The sequence below is a fragment of the Thalia democratica genome, chromosome 9, assembly GCF_965202585.1.
Source record: "Thalia democratica chromosome 9, ktThaDemo2.hap1.1, whole genome shotgun sequence".
Classification (NCBI taxonomy): Eukaryota; Metazoa; Chordata; class Thaliacea; order Salpida; family Salpidae; genus Thalia; species Thalia democratica.
Genome location: NC_139173.1, coordinates 12,404,373 through 12,427,063, shown reverse-complemented (window position 1 = coordinate 12,427,063; position 22,691 = coordinate 12,404,373). Strand labels below are relative to the sequence as shown.

Sequence of the window (22,691 nt, the reverse complement as noted above, 5' to 3'; positions counted from 1 at the left end):
AAAAAGCGAAGAAGTATAAAACTGCAATAGCGACAACAAGTTATGGTACTTAGGATCGCATAAGATTTTCATGGATAACAGTTTTGCTCTTTTCTGTCATTAGGGATTAAGATTTATGAGTTTTAAAATTAATAAAAAAGTTACTTAGAGTCAAGGATATGCGTTTTTAGCATAAGTAGGTGTCCAAATAAAGATTATTATTTAATACTAGATATTATGTAGTTATCGATGTTATGTATCCGTGTAAGCCAGATAACTTCTTTGGTATTTGATAAAAACAACGGTACTTGGATACGGGCCGAGTCTAGCCTTAAAGAAATTCGAAATAATAATACTAGTTTTTTATACTCAAACAGTAAACCATAAGTGACACCTGGCGTGAAAGAATATGTTTCTGTCATCGAGCTACACATGACTCGTTTAAGATAACCGTTTTGAGATATACAAAAGTAAACAAATTTTTATTGTAAAATCTTGGACTTAAAACAAATTACATAAATATTTACCTAAGAAAAAGAGAACGTAGTGTATGAATCAATTTTTATTTTTACTGGAAAATAACTTTTTACTAGTTAATCAGCCTAATAGTATATACTCAGACATTTTAACATAATTTCTAAATATATTATAACATTGTTTATACACCATTTTATAAAATTTAACTTACATGTATTTGTCGCTAAAGAATTTAATTTTGTAAAGTTTTATAATTTCCTATTTAACTTTATTTTAACTTTGTAAATACAAATTAAGTTAAAGGCTTAGTTTTCACCTTAAAAAAGGATTTGTGATTGAAAAAAGTTTTATTTTAATATTTTTTATTTTCAACTAAAAAGTTTTGTTTTAGAAGTTTAGTTATTCCGATAATTTTAATGAGACTTATTGTGCTTAAGTAATGAACAACTAACTTTCTTTAAAATGTTACTTTAAAAACTACTTTGTAAAGCTGTTTATACTATTTTTAGTTCGAAAATTCATTAAGTACAATAACTTGTAAATATTACACAGCAGGTTTTTTCTCTATTACTTTTTTTCGATACAAAAGAAATTTTTTGCTTGACTAATTTTCTTTACACTATAGGTCAACACGAAAGTAGAATGAAAGAAAAAAGTTGTATTTATACAGCATGTAAACCAGTTTTACTCATAAAGAATTTTACTTCAGAAAACAAGAAGAGTTTTAAGTATTAAAATACGAAGCAATTTAATTTGAATATTTATTATAAAACTTGGTCAAATAATGAAAATTAGAGCAAAAGTTGTTGTAACTTTTATTTTGCTTCTTTTCTTATCTTTTGTGTACAGCGAAAAAGGTGAAAACTTATAGTAGTAGTTTAATATAAATCTAAGTTTACTTTAAAACATTTTTACCAGTAGAGCTATAAATTTTATCACTATAGCTTTAAAAAAGAAGTGTTAGCATAAGAGATTTATTTTTAGAAATGGTTATAAGTTACATTTATTTTAATATTCTGATCACTTTATTATAGATAAAAAAGTTAACCATTTCGTTTCTCTTGCTTTGCTTGAGTTTCTTTTTATATAACTAAAAAAGTTTTTTTATAGGTAGTATGATATGTCTACTGTTAAAGTACAAAACCATGTAAAAAATTGAAATCTTTTGTACGTTTTCATTTAGTTACTTTTTAGCTTTAGCTAAAGCAAGTGAAATTTTAAAAGATCTTTAGACATAAAATTTTAAATAGTTTGTTTAATTGTTTAAGTTTCACTTTATTTAAAAACAGGGTATTCGACATGACGATTAGATAAAATACATAAAAGTTATCTTTATAAAACATTATAATCTAATTTTTATCTTTTCTATCCTAATCTGTTTCAGCTTACAGTCGTTCAATCATAAGTTTCTTAATAAAAAGAATTGTTATCAACATAAATTAACGTTATTTCTGTTAAGTTCATTACCAGTATTTTTATATTAGGATAGAAGTCGACAACTTTTTACAAAAAAAAAATTGTGGTATTTCATCGCATTTTCATTAAATTTTTAGAAAAAAATGTATCTTTTTACTGAATAATTCAGAATATAGATTTGTTATAGAACTTAGCAGCTTAGATTATTTTGCAATAAAATTATTATATTAGACCGGATTTATATAAAGTAACTTTGTACAGTTTTAACAAGGATTTTCTTACAATTTAGTTGCTTTTATACTTACTAATCGGAATAATATAACAAAATAAATTTTATGATTTAAATATATTATTAATTATGACGTTATTAGTCATGACTTGTCCTGGACATGACGTTAAACTGTTCTGGTGTATGATTCGATGACCGAAATGTTTTTTCGTGCACCAGGTTCTTGGACCAAACTTTTTGAGCGTTTTTTGTCGTTCAATAAACAACATATTAGCTTAAAAACTGAAAAATTTTGAATTAATTTTAATTAAAATAGAAACTAATTTGTGTTAATTTTATTTATTATAATCAATTTCAAAGTAATAAAGAAAAACAAACTACTTAAATTTTCACATTTAAGTAGAAATTTTTGATAAACTATGAGACTATTTTTTATCAGGTAGTTTTAAATTAGAATCTGGACTTTGAAATTCTTGTGTATGTGAACTTATTTCAGATATTTATAATTTAATATACTATTTTTAAAGTCATGAAACTATTTTTTAAAATAATACTTTAAATAAACACTACTTAGATTTTTCACTTTAATATTTTTTCCTTCAATAGCAAATAAAAAAAAGTTATAACTTCCTTAAAATAACAGATAACTCCCCTCCAAAGAAAATAGCTCTCAACTGTCCTGATGGAGACGTGGACTGCAGGAAGAGAGTCGAAGAGGCCATCTCCAAAGTGAAGGAAGTTTACAAAGATGCCAAGCTGTCAATCGAGGATCACCCGCCCTACCATGAAGACTTGTAATAGAACGTGTTTCAGTGCTTTCTTTTTTATAGATGTGAATAAAAATTAAAGCTGTCAGCAATTTCATATTTCAAAAGTTATGTGTTACAACTTATTTTTGAATAAAAAGTTAGAAAAAAATCATGATAAAAACTTTAAATGCTTTGAAAAATATTTTATTAATAAATTTAGTTTACATGAACGAGTAATTCAAAAACTTTGACAAAAAATAAAACACATATAGCCTTAAAAATATCGATAAATTCTTTATAGTTAGTTAATTAGAAATAAAGTTAACAAGTATATAAGCGTATTTTATAAAGTTTGTTCAGAACATTCTAGCAGAAATCGATAAAATGGAACTTTTGAATTAATTATTTATGTTTCAGAAGAGAATTTTTAACTGAATACTTTTTATATAGCATCTATAATTAATTTTTATATATCTTATTTAGAACTTATGTAAAATTAGAAGCAACTGTGTGCTAGTCTGTGTTGTGATTCGAAGTTTTGTGATTTTTTTTGAGATACTCATTATATTAAGATTTTTCTATGCCTTAAAATGAGCAAAATACAAGCAATCCAACTACAAATATATTGTGAACCTAATTAATTTTCAGTTTGCATTAGTATTACCTAATGTTATTGAGATATTGTTTTTGTTGTTTTTTAAAAAATTTTGATAAGGACGTTACATGAAAATAAAATTACGATAGTTCATTTCAAGATTTTAAGGTGGCAGAATCTAAAATATTAATTTAACATTTATAAAACTACCTGAAGGTCAAACTGATATAGAATACAATGGTAAACAAATATTTAAGAAAAAAATAGTTAATTCAAAATCATTCAGATTTATCAAAACTTAAAATTTCGATTTGCAAATTATCAAAATTCGAAATATTGGGTAGCCGATAGGGCTTCAATGAAAAAGATTAACACACATTTTTCTTACTCATAGTTTTGTTTAGTTCTAATAGATGACTATTTTAAAAAACTTAGACTACTAAGCTGACGTAAATACTTATAGGCAAAAACAGTTTCACTTTTTCAACCCTTTTTTTGTTCTAAATCACCAACCTCTATTTATCTAATTTAATTTTTATAAGTTAAATTAAATCTTATAAACGTATCAAAAACGTACAAAAATGCTTAATTGCAGATAAGCATGATAATTTATTAATAAATAGATTTTGGTACTTAATTTTTATGTAAAAAATAAATTTAAAAGTCAGATTATATAAATAAATTGTAGTAACTTTTTACTAAAAAAATTACTGGTTTATATATTTTACTGTAGAGTTTATTAAGGATAAGTACTGCGATATCAAAAATATAGAAATAAAAAATTTTTTTGTACTAAGTGAAAATAAAATAAAAAATTTATACGATTTAATTGAAAAATTTTATAACTAATATGTATTTTTAGTTGGTATTGTCCAAACTTTTTTTTAATAACTTTTTTTTTTGAATGTTAAAACTTTAAATTTACTTTTTATAATAATCTAAGCATATGTACATTGTACGTATTGCAGCTTTGTAATATTTTTTAAACTTTAATATTTTAGTCTTATATTGAAGAATTTACAGGAAGTATGGTATTCACTTACTCTATAATTTTATAAAAACCTTTTTATTATGTTCAATTTTTTCAATCTAATAAAATATTTATTTTCCAAATTGTCTAAAACTTTAACAACTTATTTATGTTTCTGAACTTTAGTCTACAACCACCAAATTCCTGCCGATCTCCTGTTTTAGGCTGATACATTTTTTTAAGTACCATAAAGGTACAATTTATCTTGGAGTATTTTTCAAAATGGTCTATGTTAGGTTCATGAACAAGTTTGAGTACTTATGAATATATTCTAACTTGTTAGATAAAACTCTAAGTAAAGTTTATTAATAAAACTAAAACGGTGCATACTTACATAAATTTTAAAAGCTTCATAAAATATGTTAGTGGTAATAAAATTTAAAGTGGTACAAAAGTTTTTATTTGATTTTTAATATATTTTAAAAGCAATTAAAACACTACCAATCTAGATTTTGTTCTCATAACAACTTTGAATTTAGTTGTTTTTTAAACAGTAATCTGTCGCGAATTTTTGAAGGAAGTTGTTTATATTTATACACAATCTGATTTTTACTTTCTTAATTAAATTTTGTTAATATAAGCCTTCAACGAACTAGTAAGATTGATCTTGTGATAAATATGATTATAAACAGTTTATATATTTATACAAGGTTTTATTTTATCAAAATTACAACTAAATAACTTTTCATAATCTGATTCTGATATTCTAATTAGAAAGCAATTACATTGTTACTTTTAAATCGTATATCTTGTTCGTTTTTTAAGTATTTTAAAAACTAATAAAAAAGAAGTTGATAACTAAACTAGTTTTTGAGTTTATAAACTGTTTTAGACTCGTGGTATGTTTTAATAAAACAACGTTTTTTGTTGTTCATCATAGCAGTGTCAAAACACGTCACAGATTTCAACTTTATTCAATCCTATGATTTGTTTAACAAAAAAGACTAGATTATTATTTTTTAATTAGTTTCTTATTTCTTTTATGGACTTTTTGTTTTTGTAATACTTAAGTATTGAAATTGCGTAAAAACTACAAAACAAATATATTGTTTGCATTACTTAAGTATCGAACTTTTCGTCAGTTTATGGAAATAGTTTTGTGGTTTTGTTGATTTTATTATATGTATTTGTATACAATTGTTCTGTTCACTAATAAAAACTTTTATAACTAACGAGTTAAACTACAAAATATGTCGTTGTAAACTTATTTTTGAACAAAATACTGTAAAAATTAAAACTTTGAGTTGTAAATGTTTGTACAAAAGTCTTCTGTTCAAAAATTTACGAAAGTATTTTCAATGTGACTATTTTATCACTGACTTTAACTTGTTGTTACAAATTAAAACTTATTCTTTTTTGTATGTTTGTAGTTAATTTGAACGAATTAGCTAAACAAACACTTATTTAGAACATAAATTGATTAAAAATATTGATGAATACTTTTTAATTGAATATTAAACTTTTTTATGTGCTGTTGAAATTTTTTTTATTTACACCTTGAATTTTCGAAAACTAGTTTAAAATATTCATAACTAAAATCACTTAGCATAATACACAGTAGATATGTCAGAAGAGAACTATACTTACTTATTTTCTCAACACAAAGATGCTAGTGAGTTACACATCACCAAAAAGCATTTAATGGGAAAAATGAAAATAGAAATGAAAAATGAGTCTTGGAAATTGCAAATAAAAGTTGTTTTTGTTTTTAAAATTAAATACTTAAAAAAAATCGTTTTAATAAGATTGGACCACTTATTGAAAATTAGATACTTTTTATAGTAAAAAAAAACTTTTACAGAAGCATTATCCTTTTATTCAAGAAAAAGTTATAATGATGGAAATAACAGAGTTTTTAGCAATCATAGTATTGTGTCAACACAATAACATCATCTATTTTAGGGAAAAATCATCGTGTAGACTGGTGAAAAAAGTACAGTGAGTACTTTTGTTAAATTTTCATTAAACTAAAATTTTTTAAATACTTAAAATTAATCTTATAGCACAATAAAGTAACTCACTTCAAAAGTGAACGTATTTTTAAATAAGTTACTTTTGCTTATTTTTGCATGATTTTTTAAAATAGCTTTATTAGTTTAAAAAAAAAAAATTTATATTATATTTAACTAAAAAAAATTAAAATAACATATAAAATTTTTTGGTATTAAAGCATAATTTAAATTTTAAAGTTTTTTACTTGTTTTTGAAGACATCTTAGAGATTTTTTTTTGTTAATAGTATTTCGTAAATACATCTAAAGTTGTGTTTGGCATTATTTGTTTTTTAAACTCTTGTTTTATTTATAAAAAAGATTTTTTCTTTGTACTTACTCGATTTGCTTTTATGTGGAGCTAAAATAAAAAATGATAATAACTTATTTTTTTAGATTGTAAACTTGTACTTTAAAATGTACCTATAATATTTACAAACTTATGACTCTAAAATTTTAAACACTTTTTATTTATCAAGTTGTTAAAGCTTTTTTTATTAAGTATAAACATAAAACAAAACCTTAGTTTTTTATTCAAACTATTTACTGTATTTCAATTAAATTTAAAATATCTTAAATTAATACTTGAAAGAAATAACATTTATAAACAATAAACACTAAATACAACTTTAACCGTTATTCAAAACAAGAATAATTACTTTACCGTTTAAATTTATATTGAAAAAAAGTTTTAGCCAAATTTTGTTTTAAGTTTATAAGCTTTCGATATCGGTAAACATTTATAGACTTAAGTTAATATATAATTTTTAATAACTGTACCCTGCTTTTTATGTTATTTTTTTGAATAACATTTTAAAAACAAATTATTTTAAATACATCAATTTAAGATTTTAAAATCTTTTTTTTAATACCTTTTCCGCAATATAGAATATAATTTTTTTTGTTTGCAACTGTGGTATAAATGTTGTAATTTTTAACAAATAATTATTAATATAGATAATAACTTTTAACTTAGTCTAACAATGAACAGGAAGTAAAGAATATAACACTTTTGCAAACGGTTTGACACATTTTATTGTTAAATTTAACAAAAAATTCAAAATTATACATATAATTTTTTTTTTAGTTTTAGCGAAGAAATAAAAGCTGTAAAAGTCCGTGAAGATTTTGTTGCCGTTGTAATGAATACAAAAGTACGTGTTTACAAAATTATAGATCCCAAGTGTGCCTCTGGAATACGACTTTGTTCGGAAATTACTAACCTTTGCAGTCTCAACTCGAAAAACGTGGACATAATGAAAGAAAACAAAAAACAATCGTTAATGGTTATTTGCCCTGACTGGAACGAAAATGAATCGATCAAAATTTGGAAGGTAAGTGAAGGAAAAGCAGATGTTACAGATTGGACAGTCAAAGCTCATAACAGCAGCGTGAATTGCGTGTCTTTCAACTCAGACGCTTCTCTCGTTGCAACTTCGTCTACAAAAGGCACTATAATAAGAATATTCGATTCTGAAGCATCGAAGACGCATGAGCTGCGGCGAGGTTTGCTGCAGTGCGCAGTCATAAAACAGCTGGTTTTTTCAATGGACAGTCGTTTTCTAGCTTGCCTCAGCAACCTTGAAACTCTACATATATTCAGACTGACCAAGCAAGGTGATGAAAGTTTCTGGTTCTCCACAACTACTCTGTTGGATGCTGCAAATGTACTGACGTACGGAGTGAGCAATGTATTTTGCTTGCAACGTGCGTTTGCAACTGTTAGTTTAAAAAATGAACCTAAAGATGGTGTGAAAGTGCATGGTTTTATAAAAGAGCACGATTCTGAAGATCTTGGTCTGGTTCTTTCAATCGAAAAAAGATTTCTTAAAGTATTTTTACTGGATACAAAAAACGGTGGTCAGTGTGATGAAAAAGCAAAGTTTGAAGTAGTACCAATCTAATATACTTTTATCAAAGTTTGTACAATATAAATTATCGTGTCAACTTTTCAAACAGTTTAAATTAAATTAAAAATCAGTGGTAAAATGTCGTAAACATTTTTTTTGTTTTATTTTATTATGAATTAACATCAGTTAACAAAACTTAATTCTAACATAATAAAGTTTAATTTTTGTATTCCTATTTTATCTAATGTTTTTATTGCAACGCAGTGATTAGATAAATTTAATGCTTAAATTGTTGTATAAAAACTTCTTTAGTTTTCGCCTTTTTAAGATATAAGCATTCTCTAAAGAAAAATCTCCTAATTAAAGTATTTATCTTTTATTATTTAAATATTCTATGTCAACACTATGAATTATATTGCTTTCTGAAGTATCTCATACTGAACACACATCCTTTATTATTAAGTTAATTGCTAGTTGCTAAATAATACTCATGCGCTGTTATCTTTTACGTTCTGAAACTTTAACATAGCATCCTTATTTATCAATATATATATTCTTTGTCTACATTTTATACGCTAAAGTATAAAAAACTACTTTTTTGTGATAATTTTTAATCCAAAAATTGTTATAAACTTATTCTATACACATTTTTTTCTATTAAAAAAAGTACTTACAAATATATTTATATTGTAGATTATTCTCTCACTTTATAAATCAATATGATATTTAAAGTTCAAATAATGAATACATCAAGAATGATAAAAAAATAGTTTTAAGCTAATTTGTTTTATAAAAGTTGTATACCTGATTTTTCAAAGTATTTCTGATAGAATAAAGTAAGCTTAATTAACATTAGTAATTGCTAATCAAATTTAAAATCCCGATAAATCGTACTTGCCAGAAAGAATCATTTTAAATAGTTCTGGAGATATTTTCATAGACATTATTTCACAGCAGAGCAGTTATAAATAAAGTTCAGTTAAAATTAGTTGTTCTAAAACTTTTTGTTTTTTGACCCTAATTTGACAAGACTAGGCGATTGACTAGTTTAATGCAATACAACATTTACAACCGCCAGATTATGCTCTACTACAGTTCTTGAAACTTCATTCCTTACTCCTCCTATTAAGTGTTTTACAAGTGACTGATTACTTAAGAGGAACAAAATAAACTAATTAGCAAACGCTTCATTTCGTTCACTGTGTCTTAGTTCCCCTAGGTTGAAACTGTTGTATTGAGCTAATTAACCACCTTTTTAAGCTATATAACCACATTAAATATTTAACAGGCAGTTTATTTATTATAAAAATAAAATGAAAGCTCTTATACAAAATATTGCAATACTTATTAAGTGTGAAATTAGCTTGGTAACATTTTCAAGAATTTTTAAAAAATGTCCAAACTTTAGATCCAATTATTTTCCTTATCTTAATAGCTAAATAAAAACTTTTTTTTTATTCTAGAGAACGGTCCTTTGTGCTTAATATAAAAAACAATCCATTGGTTTGGGGCTTGACTTTTAATGTTGGGCCCCTTAGAAAAAATGAGTTTTTTTATCAATTTTTACTTAGCTCGAATTAAAAAAAAAAAACTTCCAACTATAAACTTACCTACCCTTCAAAATTAAGATTCAACAAAACAATAGAGACAATTTTTTTATGAGCTTATTGAACAATAGTTACGGTTAAAGCTTAGAAATTATTAAATATTTCTAAACTAATACAACTGTAAAATGTAAAAATTATGAATACAGTTAACTACTTAACACTTATTGAAAAAGTTAAGTAAAATTGTTGGTAATTATTTAAAAAAATTACCATTTAGGGTTAACTCTTGATTTATTTCCTAGATCCTGTGCTACCCTTTGTTTTTAAGGAATAAATAAAGTTTTGATTGTTGGTCGAAAGTTTTTAAGTCAGAAACTTCAATTATACTATTAAGCATGTTTGTTATTTCTAACTAACTTTTTAATGTTGAATGTTAATTTACACACTGATTACTAAAATGCATGCATAACATTAAATAAATATTAGCACAAGTGTGTTTGTTTGAGAAAGCAGCCTTTAAAAAGCTTTTACTATGTTTAATCTCTAAATTTCTAATAATTACTTAAGTTAAAACTTATGAGAGCACATTTAAAAAAGAATAAGTTTTTAATAAATAATGCCTGTGTAACTGTAAGTAGATAAATTTTGGTAATACAATATCTTAAAACTATAAAATAAAGTTTTACTTAAAAAATGTTCAATGATATTATTGTTTGTTGAACGACAAAAAAGTGCACAAAATATTTGGTCCTAGGACTTAGTGCACGGAGAACCTTCTAGTAAAATAATTACGGTTTTGCAGGTCTCTCTAAAAGAGTTCAAATAAATTCTCTTTGCTTTCTTGGCTTGGTAAAACTAAAGATTCCCTCGCAGTCATCAACGTAATTTTGTGCAACAATGGCGAACTTTATCTTCAAAAGTCTGACTGCTACTATACTTGTAGGTACAGCAAAAATTTATTTTTTTATTCGTAGGCGGTATACAAAACGGAGAGAAATATATTTTTTAAGCCAGGTGAAACGTACAGATTTCAAAAATGATAAAAAAATTGGTGAACTCTCCCATGAAATGGACGCCTTCTACGATGTTGCTTATATTAATTGCGAGCTTCACGTGGTTTGTGATAAAATAGATAGTGAAGGTTTTGAAAAAATAATTCATAAGTACTGAAGCTTGGAACTTTGTAGCCAGTTTTGACAATTGTTATGAAAAAATCTGTGTTATTATGGATAAAATATTTTTTATCGGGGGATGTGACAATGATACTGAAAAATCTGTAGAGTGTAGACGAATGTTTTGCGTTAGACACCAGAAAATGCGTATTGATGCATTTTTACGAAATTGGTAAAATGAAAGTGCCAAGGTATCACCACGCAAGCACAGTGATCCAAGAAACAGTGGTGGTTTCAGGTGGGGATGACTTTTTAAATTCTGTTGAAGCGTACGACCACGAGTATAACTCATGGTCGTTAATGCCAAGCATAATTGAACTTAAGTACTAAATCTTATTTAATATATTTGAATTCAAATAAATGAATAAGATTTATTTTAGCACTGAAGAGGTCTTTGACCGAAACTTAGTTTGTAAAATAAAGTCTTGAAAGAGTAAATTTATATTTTAAACTTTAATAAAAGATAACTGTGTTTTAAAATAGCCTTTTTTTTCTGTGTAGTGTAATATTCTCACCTTTTGTGAAAGGCGAAAACTCAACGAAAAAAGGACTTTTGTGTATTGTTAACTCGTTAAATTATAAAATTATCGTTTACATACTTATTACGTTCATACAATCAATCAGGTATAATTGTCTATAATGCCCTTATGATTGAGTTTTGAATTACTGCTTAAAAGTTGGCTGTTAAAAGTCATACGTATATGTTTGCATTTAAAATAAGTTAAAATATATTCTTTATTGAGCGATAAAAAAAGCGCTCAAAAAATTTAGTCTAAGGACCTGGTGTACAAAGGAACCTTTCGGTTATCGAGTCGTATACCACTACAAATAGATCGGATATTATAACTAAAACTAATGTATAATTATTAAGTAGTAAACAACCTTTACTAAAAACTTTTAAATAAAAGGATACCACAAACTACTTAAATTTTTTTGTTATTTAAATTTTTTAAGTGAATTAAAAGCTATTTCGTTAAACTATTTTAAATTATATTTAAGTCATACTTATATTTTCGTAAAGTATAAACTTTAAATTTTACGCTGATTTAGATTGTTTAATAAATAACTTATTGAACATTTAATTTGATTAGCTAATAGTATTGTAGTTAGAACTTTTTGTCAAATTCCTTTACATAATTTCGAGGTGAAAGTTTACTAGTTTTTTTTTTATTGAACTCTGTATTTAAATTATTGTTAAATATTGCAATTTAAAAATATATATACAAAAATGAAGAATTATTTTAAACATAGTGAATTACGAAAACTAATACATTTAAGAACACGAAAATACTCATGACGTTACTTTTAATTAAGTTTTATTAATAACTTACATAGTTAATAGCTATTACATAGTTATATAAAAACAATTACGTATACATCATTTAATTATGTTTACACAAAAAGTTTTTTATCGTGTTTACTACTTAATTTATAACATTTCTATCTGTGATAAAATTCAGCGATAAATCATCTATTTTAGTTGTTTACATTTTTTTAAGTTTAAATTTTTTTGTATGCTAGATGTAGTATTTTCTAAATGTAACTTAGATATAAAATGCTAGTCTTTTTATTTAAAAAAATATAAAAAAAAAGTTTCTGAAATAATTCTATAGATAAGATTACATTAAAATATACAAAAAAAGGTTTTTCGATAACAAGTTTACTTTTATATATTTGAAACTAATAAAATCATGAATAGATGGCTTGTAAAATAACAATCATTATGAAAGAATTCATGGTAGTGAAAACAAAAATCTAAGAAATAATAAATTTGAAGTGATTACTTGTTTATTCTGTTTAAAACAAGCCTAAATACTGCTTTCAAGACAGAATTTTTAAAGCAATTTATAAGAAAGTATTAAATATTATATCATATGTTTTAATACCGCTTAGATTTATAACTCTTAGCTGGATTTTAACGTTCTTTTAACTTTATCCCGCTATTTAGATTGCTGCCTTTAAGAGTGTTAACAATTGTTAAAAAGTGTGCTAATTTTCATTTGTACGTTGTTGATACCAACGGACTTTAAAAAAAAGTCACATAAATTAAGCAAAAAAAAAGTAAAAGTTTTATCATAAAAATTTTTGATTCAGAACTTCTGAAACTTATGAAATAAATATTCATTAGAACCAGGGGCGCCGCGTGGGGTGGAACGCTGGAGCTGCTGCTCCACCTAAAAAATGAAAAATAAAGCGTACAAAAAGTTTAAGTTTTAGAGTTTAAGCTTTTAAACACGCTGTTTTAAATGGGACCCTGCTTCAGCTGTACAACCCTAAACTACATCAAAATAACTTAATGTTAAAGCTTAGAAATTGAGCTTTAAAATGATGTAAAAATGTTTATGATAGCTTAAAAAACAAAAAACAATATGTTATCATGTAGTTGTACAAAAATTACAGCTAAATGTGTTTAAAATGACGTTCATAATGTTAGTAAAATTAGAGCTGCAAGCTCAACCTGTGTCAGCTGCATCTTAAAGGTTTACAAGTTTTCAATACAAAAAGAAAAATGTTGAAAAGTTGAATTCTGGAGCTGCATGAACCTTCAGCACCATGTGAATTAAATCATGATCGTTGTTTGAAATTTACTACAACGCGAGAACAATAAGACAAGTTGAACTCGAGCAGAAGAAACTCGAGGAGGGAAACTCGACCAGAGGCAACTCGAGCTGGAACAACTCAAGTAGAAGAAACTTGAGTAGTTGAAACTCAAGCAGGAAAAACTCGAGCAGGTGAAATCGAACAGAGGCAACTCGAGCAGAAGCAACTCGAGCAGAGGCAACTCGAGCTGGGCAACTCGAATCAGTAAAGGGTAATGATATTTTTTTTTAGTATAATTATATTTATATTTTATGTAAGATGTACTTAAACTAATATCTAAAAGATCATTTTGCTTAAAAGTTTGACTATTTTTTTATTACCATTTATTTTTTTCATTTAAATACCTCAAAGTCGGAATTAAATGCTTCAAACTTGACATCTAACATGCATCTGTAGCATCCTCTAACAAAAATACCACGCGACGCCACTGATTAGAACTGAGAAGTGTTAATCTTGCAAAACGTAATTATTATTGAATTCTACTTAAAAACAGCTTTTACTAGTGATCATTATACATATAAAACAAATTTGATTAATTAATTGTTAAAACAAACATGTTTATTTTTCTAATTCGGAAATTAATTATTGAAAACTAGTCAAAAAGTATGATAAACCTATAAACACAAATTCCATTGGGAAAACAAGATAACAAGTAATACTACTAATGTATGTTAATATGCTTTGAAAATATATTAAGTTCAATTAAAGTAACTTACAAAGCTAAAAAAGCATTTAATGGGCAGTATACTATTTTGAAATTTGTATTATCGGTTATTGAAAAAATGAGTTTAAAAATATTACAATTAGTGTAGTTTATTTGAGTAAAAAATAATTTAGCAAATACAAAAAGTAAACAGCTTATAAATCAACAACAACCAGACTTATAAAAGCATTTATTCTTTGAGTTGTTATAAAAAAGAACACTTATCCTAAAATATCAAAACATTTTTTAAAATAATATGAAAAATAAGTTTCTTAAATTATACGTTTATAAATACTTGTACATTAAAAATTTGTTAAACAAAATAAAAATTTTAAATTTATAACATTTAGGTAAAATTTATTCTTCAAATGCTATTCTCTTTTAAATTTAAACTATAAAAGTTAGTTTATTATAACACTATCATTATTGGTTAAAAACTATATATAAGTTTGTATCCTTTTATATAAAAATTCGATAAAACTCACATACTTTTTTAAAAAACCAATGATTTTTTAATTCGAACTTTTAACTAAAAAAGTTAGTTGTTATACTCAAACACAAAACAAAACTCTTTACACGAATTGAGTAATTTGATTTGTTCCTCAAACACTAAAACTTTAGGGCTTCTTTACATTATTCCTGAAAAAAAAAAATCCAGGTTAAGTAATAACTCTTTTTTTAGTCTAATAATATTTCTACTTGTCTTAAATATAGAATAGTAATTTAGATGTATACTTATTTAAAAAATACTGTAGCTTAAGACTGTAATTATTTTTTTAATTATTGTATACTACCAGACTTAGATTTGAAACATCAAAGTAGACTCAATTTCAAAAATAAATATTTATAAAAGATGCTGACAAATAATAGTATTTGACTATGGCGGTTGCAAAGAATATGGGCATGAACAAATTTATTGATTAAAATCGAAGTGAAATATTATTTCTGTCGCAAGCTTTCACTAAATTAGTCGGGAAAACAAAGAGTTATGAGTTTTAAAAAATATAACTACGGCATTTATCAACAAACCAGACAAGATTAAGTAAAACTAATAAACAAACTTTAACTTATCTTCAATAAACAATGTGTTAAGTCAAACGTGTTAAGAGAATATATTGTAAACACAGACAAACAAGGTCTAAAATTTTTAAATCTTAGAAAAAAATGAACAGTTTATGTATTTTCAATTAATGAAACAACAAATTATTTGTTCTATAAAATTTTAACATACAAATTGGATTTAAAGATATGTATACCTATATATTTTTATTAACTAAGTATTCATAACTTTACCAAATAGATAATACTTTTTGTCATTTACAGTATATTACATTTAAAAAAAATATTGGTTTAAATTTAATACTAGTCTCATAGATAAATATATGAACTAAACAAATAAAACGTATTAAGTGTTGGAACTTAAATTTATCAAATAAAGGTAAGTTCAAGATTTTGTATGTATTTTAAAGGTATTAAGTAAAAACAAAATTGTCTATATTTACTTCCTAATCACTAAAAAAGTACTCGAAAAGTTATAGTAAAATTTAAATCTTGTTGTCTTAATAAGTTTTTTGATTTACATTTTAATTTTTTTTTAAACTTTAACAGTTTTTTTTTCTGTTTATTTATTAGATGTTTACTATGTTTTTAACTGTTTTAATTTCGATATAAACCTTTTTAAATCAATGACAATGAACAATAAAGTATTAAAACGGTTTTTTTATTAAAGCAAAGTTATTGTTTACAAAATTTCGTTCTTCTTACAATTACATTAAAGTTTTTAAAATAACTTTACTATTTTAGATCAAAACTACAATTAAGGTTGTATAAGAATATCAATAAAAAAATTAGGAAGGCTTTTGTCCTTTTTTTTAACTTAAACAATATTTTTAAAATAACATTTGAAATTCATACAACAGTTTATTTTACTTTGTTAAAGATGAGTAATATCCAAATAAATTCAATAAGGTATATGAGTTGCTCTAAATCAAAAGTAGTAAAGGTTACGTCTTTTGATAATGGTATTTTATTAGGAGAAAACTTTAAAAACAACATCTTGAACAGTATTTTATTAAATTTTATCGGTATTGGTTTTAAATATGTTAAGCGAAAACATAATACAATGACAGTTTTTTAACAGTTTAAATAATGTTAAGAAAGTATTAATGACCAACTAAACATTCAAGTAGGGTAATATATACTAAAACAAATATATACATCGCTAAATTTAATTTTATAATATACTTAAATAGAAATACATAAGATATTGGTAGTAGTATACCGCATATCAATACATATGTTATTTTAATAATTTTGTTATTGAAGTTTTTAATTAAAAACGTCAAACTTAATAAAATAACTTAGTTTTAATACATTTTAAATATGTTTCAATTCAACAAAACTGTTTTACATTTATTAAATTTGTTAAAACGATAGCTTTAAAAAACAAAAACAAGGCAAACATAATAGACTACTTTGCTAGACATGTCTGCGTTATTTCACATATTTATAGAATATGCGTCACACACTTTCTAATTTGTTATTACTTTTGCATTTACATTTAATTTATTTTTATTCTTAGATTTAACATACCATGTTAAGAAATAAATTGTTTTTAAGGTATTACGTATTACTCGATTATATTAAATGCTTTTAAAAATTGATAATTATTCTTGTAATAAAATTTTGTTTTTTTTTACTCTAAACATTTAAACTTTAGTAAAATGATGATTTATTAAAACCATTCCTAGAAACTTTTAAGTACTACTTTGACGTGAATAAAACATTCTCGATAAATAGAAATAAGCATAATGCTTGTTTAAATACTTTAAGTAGCTCATAACTGTTTCATATCATTCATTACTAAAAATTACTTCCAAATCACCTTTTAACTCTCACGGTTTTTTATCAAGCAAATGCGACCATGTACGTCTCTTGTGTGTGCAGTAATCCCGACCGCTAGACCTTTTCCTTCCTCCGCTGAGTTCAACCACCGAATCATCAAGGTTTGGAGACGCAGAGTTGCTTCGCGAAGATGTTCCTGCTTCAAGACCTAAATCTGCCAAAGCAGTTCCCGGCAAGTATTTACCAGAACTCGAGTATCGGTTTTTGAGTCTTCTTCTGGAAGACAGGATCAAGTCGTCGTCGGAATCGAGTAGCGGTTCGAGATTTGCGAAACGAACAGCGTGCTTGGGTTTGTACGAAGGTCGTTGGTAAGTCATCGGTTTAGGCGGGTCGATTTTAACTCTCACAGACGCTCGAGGTTTAGATACTGGTAAACTAATCTGTTTAGAAATGTTATATCAACATAAAAATAAATAAAATTAGAAGTTAAATATTTATAAAGTTTAGGGTTAGTCATAAAAACGTTACGACGTAATTTATGTAACTTACAGTATAATTATAAAAACTATGTAAGTTGTAAAACATTTTAAGCCAGTTAAGCTCAAAAATTTACGCAAACTTACCTCTGGGCTTCTAGAACTAGAAGCTGCTTCGTTACTTGTTGGAGAAGGGGAAGATAAATAAATTGGTGATCTGAAATTCCTTGATTGCCACGAATACTTCTGTGGAGTTGATTCCTCTTCTTCCTCAGAAGACGACTCCTCTGAGCTACTTGAGCTTTCGTTTTTGTTTTCTTCCTGCTGCGACTTTTCCTCCTCGTAATTTTTAACTTCTTCTTCGGCAGACTCTTCTTTTTCTTCTTCGCTTTCAGAAGAACTGTTATCGTCATCATCCGTGTCCTGGGCGTCCCAGGGATACTGTACGCAGGGCTGCAGATCTTTAGACGTCGACGGTACATCGGTAACTGTTTTCATTAAAATGTTTTTTGTTTTTCAAATTAAGATATTTAGTTTCAAGGAATAACAAAAAAAAATTAATTAAAATGACATTGTGTATTTCCTTATGTATCTTAACTTTTCGTACATTCTTTTGTATTAAAACAGTAAAGCTGTTAACTTTCAATCAAATATTTAAGAATTAAGCAAGTAGATAGTTTAGATAATCTTTATATACTCTACTTAAAAATAAATTAATAAACAGTAACAAAATTAATTTGTGGCAAAAAAACGAACATACATAACAAAAGTGTTTTAGTAAACGAACGTGTAAAAATATTTTGTTAAAAAAAACAGTTTGATAAACGAAGATTAAATGCTATTTAGTTTGCTTTTATCAAATTTTAAATAAGTTTATTATATTAAATTTAAAACTTTACTACACTTAAGAGTTTTATTATTAAACATACATTTTTGTATGTTTTATAATTTTTTTATCATAAAATTTGTTTCTGTTAACCATTTGTCAAATAAAAACTATTTTTCATATTTGAAACCCCTGTTTTTTAGTTTAACTAACATGAAGTGATTAATTTTTTTTCTCGTAAAATATAAGCAAAACGTAACAAGTGATTACTAATAAGTAGAAAAACTCAGAAAAAACTATGTGTAGCTTATAAATACCTCATAACAAAACTTTGAAAACTTTTATTTTCTATTTCCCGTTTTATAAAACTTATCTGATTGTAATTACTCTTCTTTTTCCCATTTGTGTAGTTTTTCAATAAATGTTAAAAACATTATCTCATCTTATTCAGAAAATATTTAAACAAAAATTTTATGTAAAGTTAGGCTTTTTAAACTCTAAAGTACAATCCGTACTGTGAAAGAACTATTTATAAACTTAGTTAGCTTAAGAATTTATAAATGCTTTCAAATAAATAAATGCATACTGAAGTTTGCTTTACATGTTTTATTTTAACGAAGCTAAGAAAAATTTTATAACTTTAAATTTAGTTTATCATAAGTAATAAATAGTTTTTTTAGATTAAAGAGTTAATTAATTAAAGTATTTTGAATCTATAGTTTTAGATTAGAAACTATTTTAGATACAAATTAATCATAACTAATTTAATATTAATAGTAAACAAATTAAATTAGCTTAATAAACATATTTTACCTTTAAAAGCTAAAAAGTTAATAATGTTAATGACTTCTTCTTCTTGATGAAAATTAAACTTGAATCTATCCATGTTCTTCAAGTCCATACAGGTGTCATTGTCATATGTCACTTCAACATTGTCTTCAACTCTATATAAAATTATAAAGTAAGTTTGATTCTTCCACAATTTAATTTGTTTAGTATTTTTCACTAATATACTTATTTTTGTTTACAATTTTTTGATGTTTATTTATTAAAACAAAATGATCAATATTTAAAACAAAGTATTTATTAAAACTAAATAAAAAATAAACTGCTTAACGTACAAAAAAAAATATTTTCTAAGCTCTTAGTAATATTTTTTGTTTTTTTAACTATAGAGATTTATTGCTAACGCTTAATAAAAGTGTTTGTAATAGTTCTAAAATTTGTAAAAACTTATTTTAAAAAGTTTATGCATACATATGTTTAATTAAATAATGAATAATTACTTATCAATAAGAAGTCTTGCTTGTTCAAGAAAATAAGCAGAATCTTTTACGTCAACAAGGTTAAGAGAAGCATCCATAATCTCTCCTGCAACGTTTTGTTGAGATTTTAGGCCTCTTGTAATGCGATCTGAATACTGTTATTTTTGTTGAAATTTTTGTATTGAACGATATTTTAACACGTAAAAGCTTAACTTTCACACAGTCTTATGACCGAAAATTATTTAAACTACTATTAGTTGTCATATGATTATTAGTCTAGCTCAAACGTTTTTTAATCAAATACATTTTTAAATTTTTGTGGAGAGACCTTTGTATCTTGAACTAAAGTAAAGTTTTGTACACATTGATTATATATAAAAAACAATGTAGACAATCGGTATCAAAAACTTTTTTTAGATACCTTTTAAATTTTTAACTTCGCTTTTCAGTTTTTTTGTTATTTTAAAATTGTATATGTTTAATGATTTGTTAGCTAATTTAAGTAAATCCTGTCACTTTCCACTTACATCTTTTTTCTTTTTTAAATCTTTATTAACAATTCCGATCATAAACTTCCTTCTTTCTTCCAACAATGCTTTAAGTTTATCAAATGCTGCATTTATTTTGTTTTTTACCGCCTCACCGTTCATCTAAACAAAAGTTTGGGTTCAGAATAGTTTTAAATACAAAAAAGTTAGAAAAACGAACCTCTGTTACTTTGTATATTTCTTCCGTTTGCGATAAAGCGGCAGAAAGCTGGTCATTTGAAGTTACTAGTTTGTTGATTGATTCTGACAACTCAGCCTGTTAAAATAAAACTAAGTTTTTAGCTTTATATACAGTTTATTTTAATAACCTCGAAAATAGTTACTTCCCAATACTTTTTTATTTTCTTAGTAAAAATAATTTATTATCTATACACAGTAAATATTAATTAAAAATTAACTTATCTAAAGCGTAAAAGTTTGTTTGTCACTCTTTATATTATGTTATTAAAAAAACAAAATATTAAAGATGAATACAAATTACAAACAGACTTTTAGTGTGCTGTGCATTTCTTTGAATGTGGAAACTTCACAGTTCATACAGCTACCAAAAATTTTGCACAAAGAACAAATAGGTTTCTGACAAGTTACGCAGTAAATGTTTACTTTCTCCTCTGTATGCTCGGTACACATTATTTCATCCTGTCATATTTTTCAGTTTAGAACTTAAAAAATGAAGTATGTTAAAAATTTTTTTTTTTTAATATACAGGTGTTTTATTAAAAACAAAAAACCAACGTTCACGACAAGCATACAACTAACATTAGATTTTCTGTTTTTTATTTGGTCAATTGTAGAAGTGTTTTGTGAAGCATGATACATATCAATTATATTTTCAACAAGAAGATTTCTTTGTAATCCATAAACACCGTGCCTGTCCAACAAAACTTCGTATCTGCATGTTGGACACCTTAAAAAAAAATGTATTGCAATTAGTTTTATTAACAACTATTTTTCATATCAACTTTTAAGTAATTAGCTTAGTGCAACTTTTTGTGCGTGGCAAATAACATAAAAGGACAGTACAGAAAAAATTAGCTTCCTAACTTTTAAAATATTTGCGCTTTTTACATTTTTCTGAAAACAACCCTTATGAAAATTGTGTGGGACCTTAAAAATTCAACCTTCAAGTTTTGGCTAAAATTTTTTGTACATGTAGCAATCATCTCAAAAACTTATTCTACGCGTTTTAAGACAATTTAAAGAAATTTTTAGGTAGGCACTTCTTGATTTTATAAAAATACTTAAAATTAACAAAACATGATAAAAAGTACAGAAAATCAAAAAAAATCTTCATGAAATTTTATTTAAATCGTCTTAAAACGCTTATAATACTTTTTTTTTTGATAATTGCTACATGTACAAAAATTTTTAGCCATAAACTTGAAGATTAAACTTTTAAGGTTCCATACAATTTAAATACGGGTTTTTTACAGAAAAATTTAAAAAACGCAAATATTGTAAAAGCTAGGAAGCTAATTTACTTTGTGCTGTTTTTTATATGGTTTGCCACGCATAAAAAGTTGCCCTAAGCTTAACTCCAAGGTCGGGGCAACAGATGCACCCTAATATACACACATATACAAATTTAATTAAAAACATACTTTATAAAAGTTTTTATTTATTACTTAATATAACACTTCAGAATTACTGGTTACTCTTATTACAATTTTTTCAAAAAATACAAAGCTATAGTTAACTTACTTGAACCTCCCACCGTTTCCGAGGGTACTTCCTCGACTTTGAAACATGTCCTGGGCGCATTGTCGGCACAAGTTGTGCTGACAAGGCAAAATTACAACCGGTTTCGTGAAAACTTCCAAACAAATTGGACATGAAAGGATGTTTTCTATTTCTTCAGTGGAGTTTTCATTTCCTCCCGGAGTTTTTATCAGCCTCATTGCATCCATTGTACTTTTTTTAGAACAATCTATACCATAAATTTTGTTTCATAAAAACTACTATTGCCATAAAATTTTCAAAAAAGTTTTTCTAGGCTTTGCTAAAAAGTTTAAAAAACATTTTACTTAGCGTATTAATCTAGAATTATATAAGTTTCTCTGTTGTATTTCAGTAATTTAAATGTTTATAATAGTTAAAAACTGTTAGTTATAAAAAATTAAAAAAGCACTTCGATTATAAAATATGTAATTTTTTAATTTTTCACTACATAAAAAATTCAATAAAACTATTTTAGTTTAGTGATAAGTAACTGGAAGTTAAAGAAAACTTTTTTAATAATGTTTTCTGTGCGCATTTTTGCATAACAAAATTTGTTTTTATTTTATAAGTACAATAAATAAACTAAATAACAAGAATTACAAAAACTACAAAAACTGATTAAGTAAAACTTTCTTTTTTATAATTGGAAAACATTAGTTAGGTACCTAGTTTTAT

General features: G+C 25.3%; 2 protein-coding genes and 1 long non-coding RNA gene across 3 annotated transcripts; 2 read left to right on the top strand and 1 right to left on the bottom strand.

The window, feature by feature from the left end:
* Window positions 1-1,163: 1,163 nt before the first annotated feature.
* On the top strand, window positions 1,164-2,967 carry LOC145844568 (uncharacterized). Its single transcript, XR_014370290.1, has 2 exons — window positions 1,164-1,313; window positions 2,745-2,967. It is a non-coding gene; the product is annotated as an uncharacterized LOC145844568 (long non-coding RNA).
* A 4,640-nt stretch (window positions 2,968-7,607) lies between these two features.
* On the top strand, window positions 7,608-8,369 carry LOC145844833 (WD repeat domain phosphoinositide-interacting protein 1-like). The gene has a single exon (XM_082952252.1). The coding sequence runs from the start codon at window positions 7,608-7,610 to the stop codon at window positions 8,367-8,369; it is 762 nt and encodes a 253-aa protein (XP_082808378.1).
* Window positions 8,370-14,511: 6,142 nt separating this feature from the next.
* LOC145843810 (E3 ubiquitin-protein ligase TRIM63-like) lies at window positions 14,512-22,220 on the bottom strand. The gene is made up of 10 exons (XM_082951045.1): window positions 21,999-22,220; window positions 21,057-21,204; window positions 20,787-20,936; window positions 20,458-20,553; window positions 20,277-20,399; window positions 19,771-19,904; window positions 19,298-19,428; window positions 17,806-18,146; window positions 17,223-17,622; window positions 14,512-14,977 (listed from the first exon to the last, which is right to left on the bottom strand). The coding sequence occupies exons 1-9, from the start codon at window positions 22,202-22,204 to the stop codon at window positions 17,233-17,235; spliced, it is 1,719 nt and encodes a 572-aa protein (XP_082807171.1). The 5' UTR covers window positions 22,205-22,220; the 3' UTR covers window positions 14,512-14,977; window positions 17,223-17,232.
* Between the last annotated feature and the right edge of the window lie 471 nt (window positions 22,221-22,691).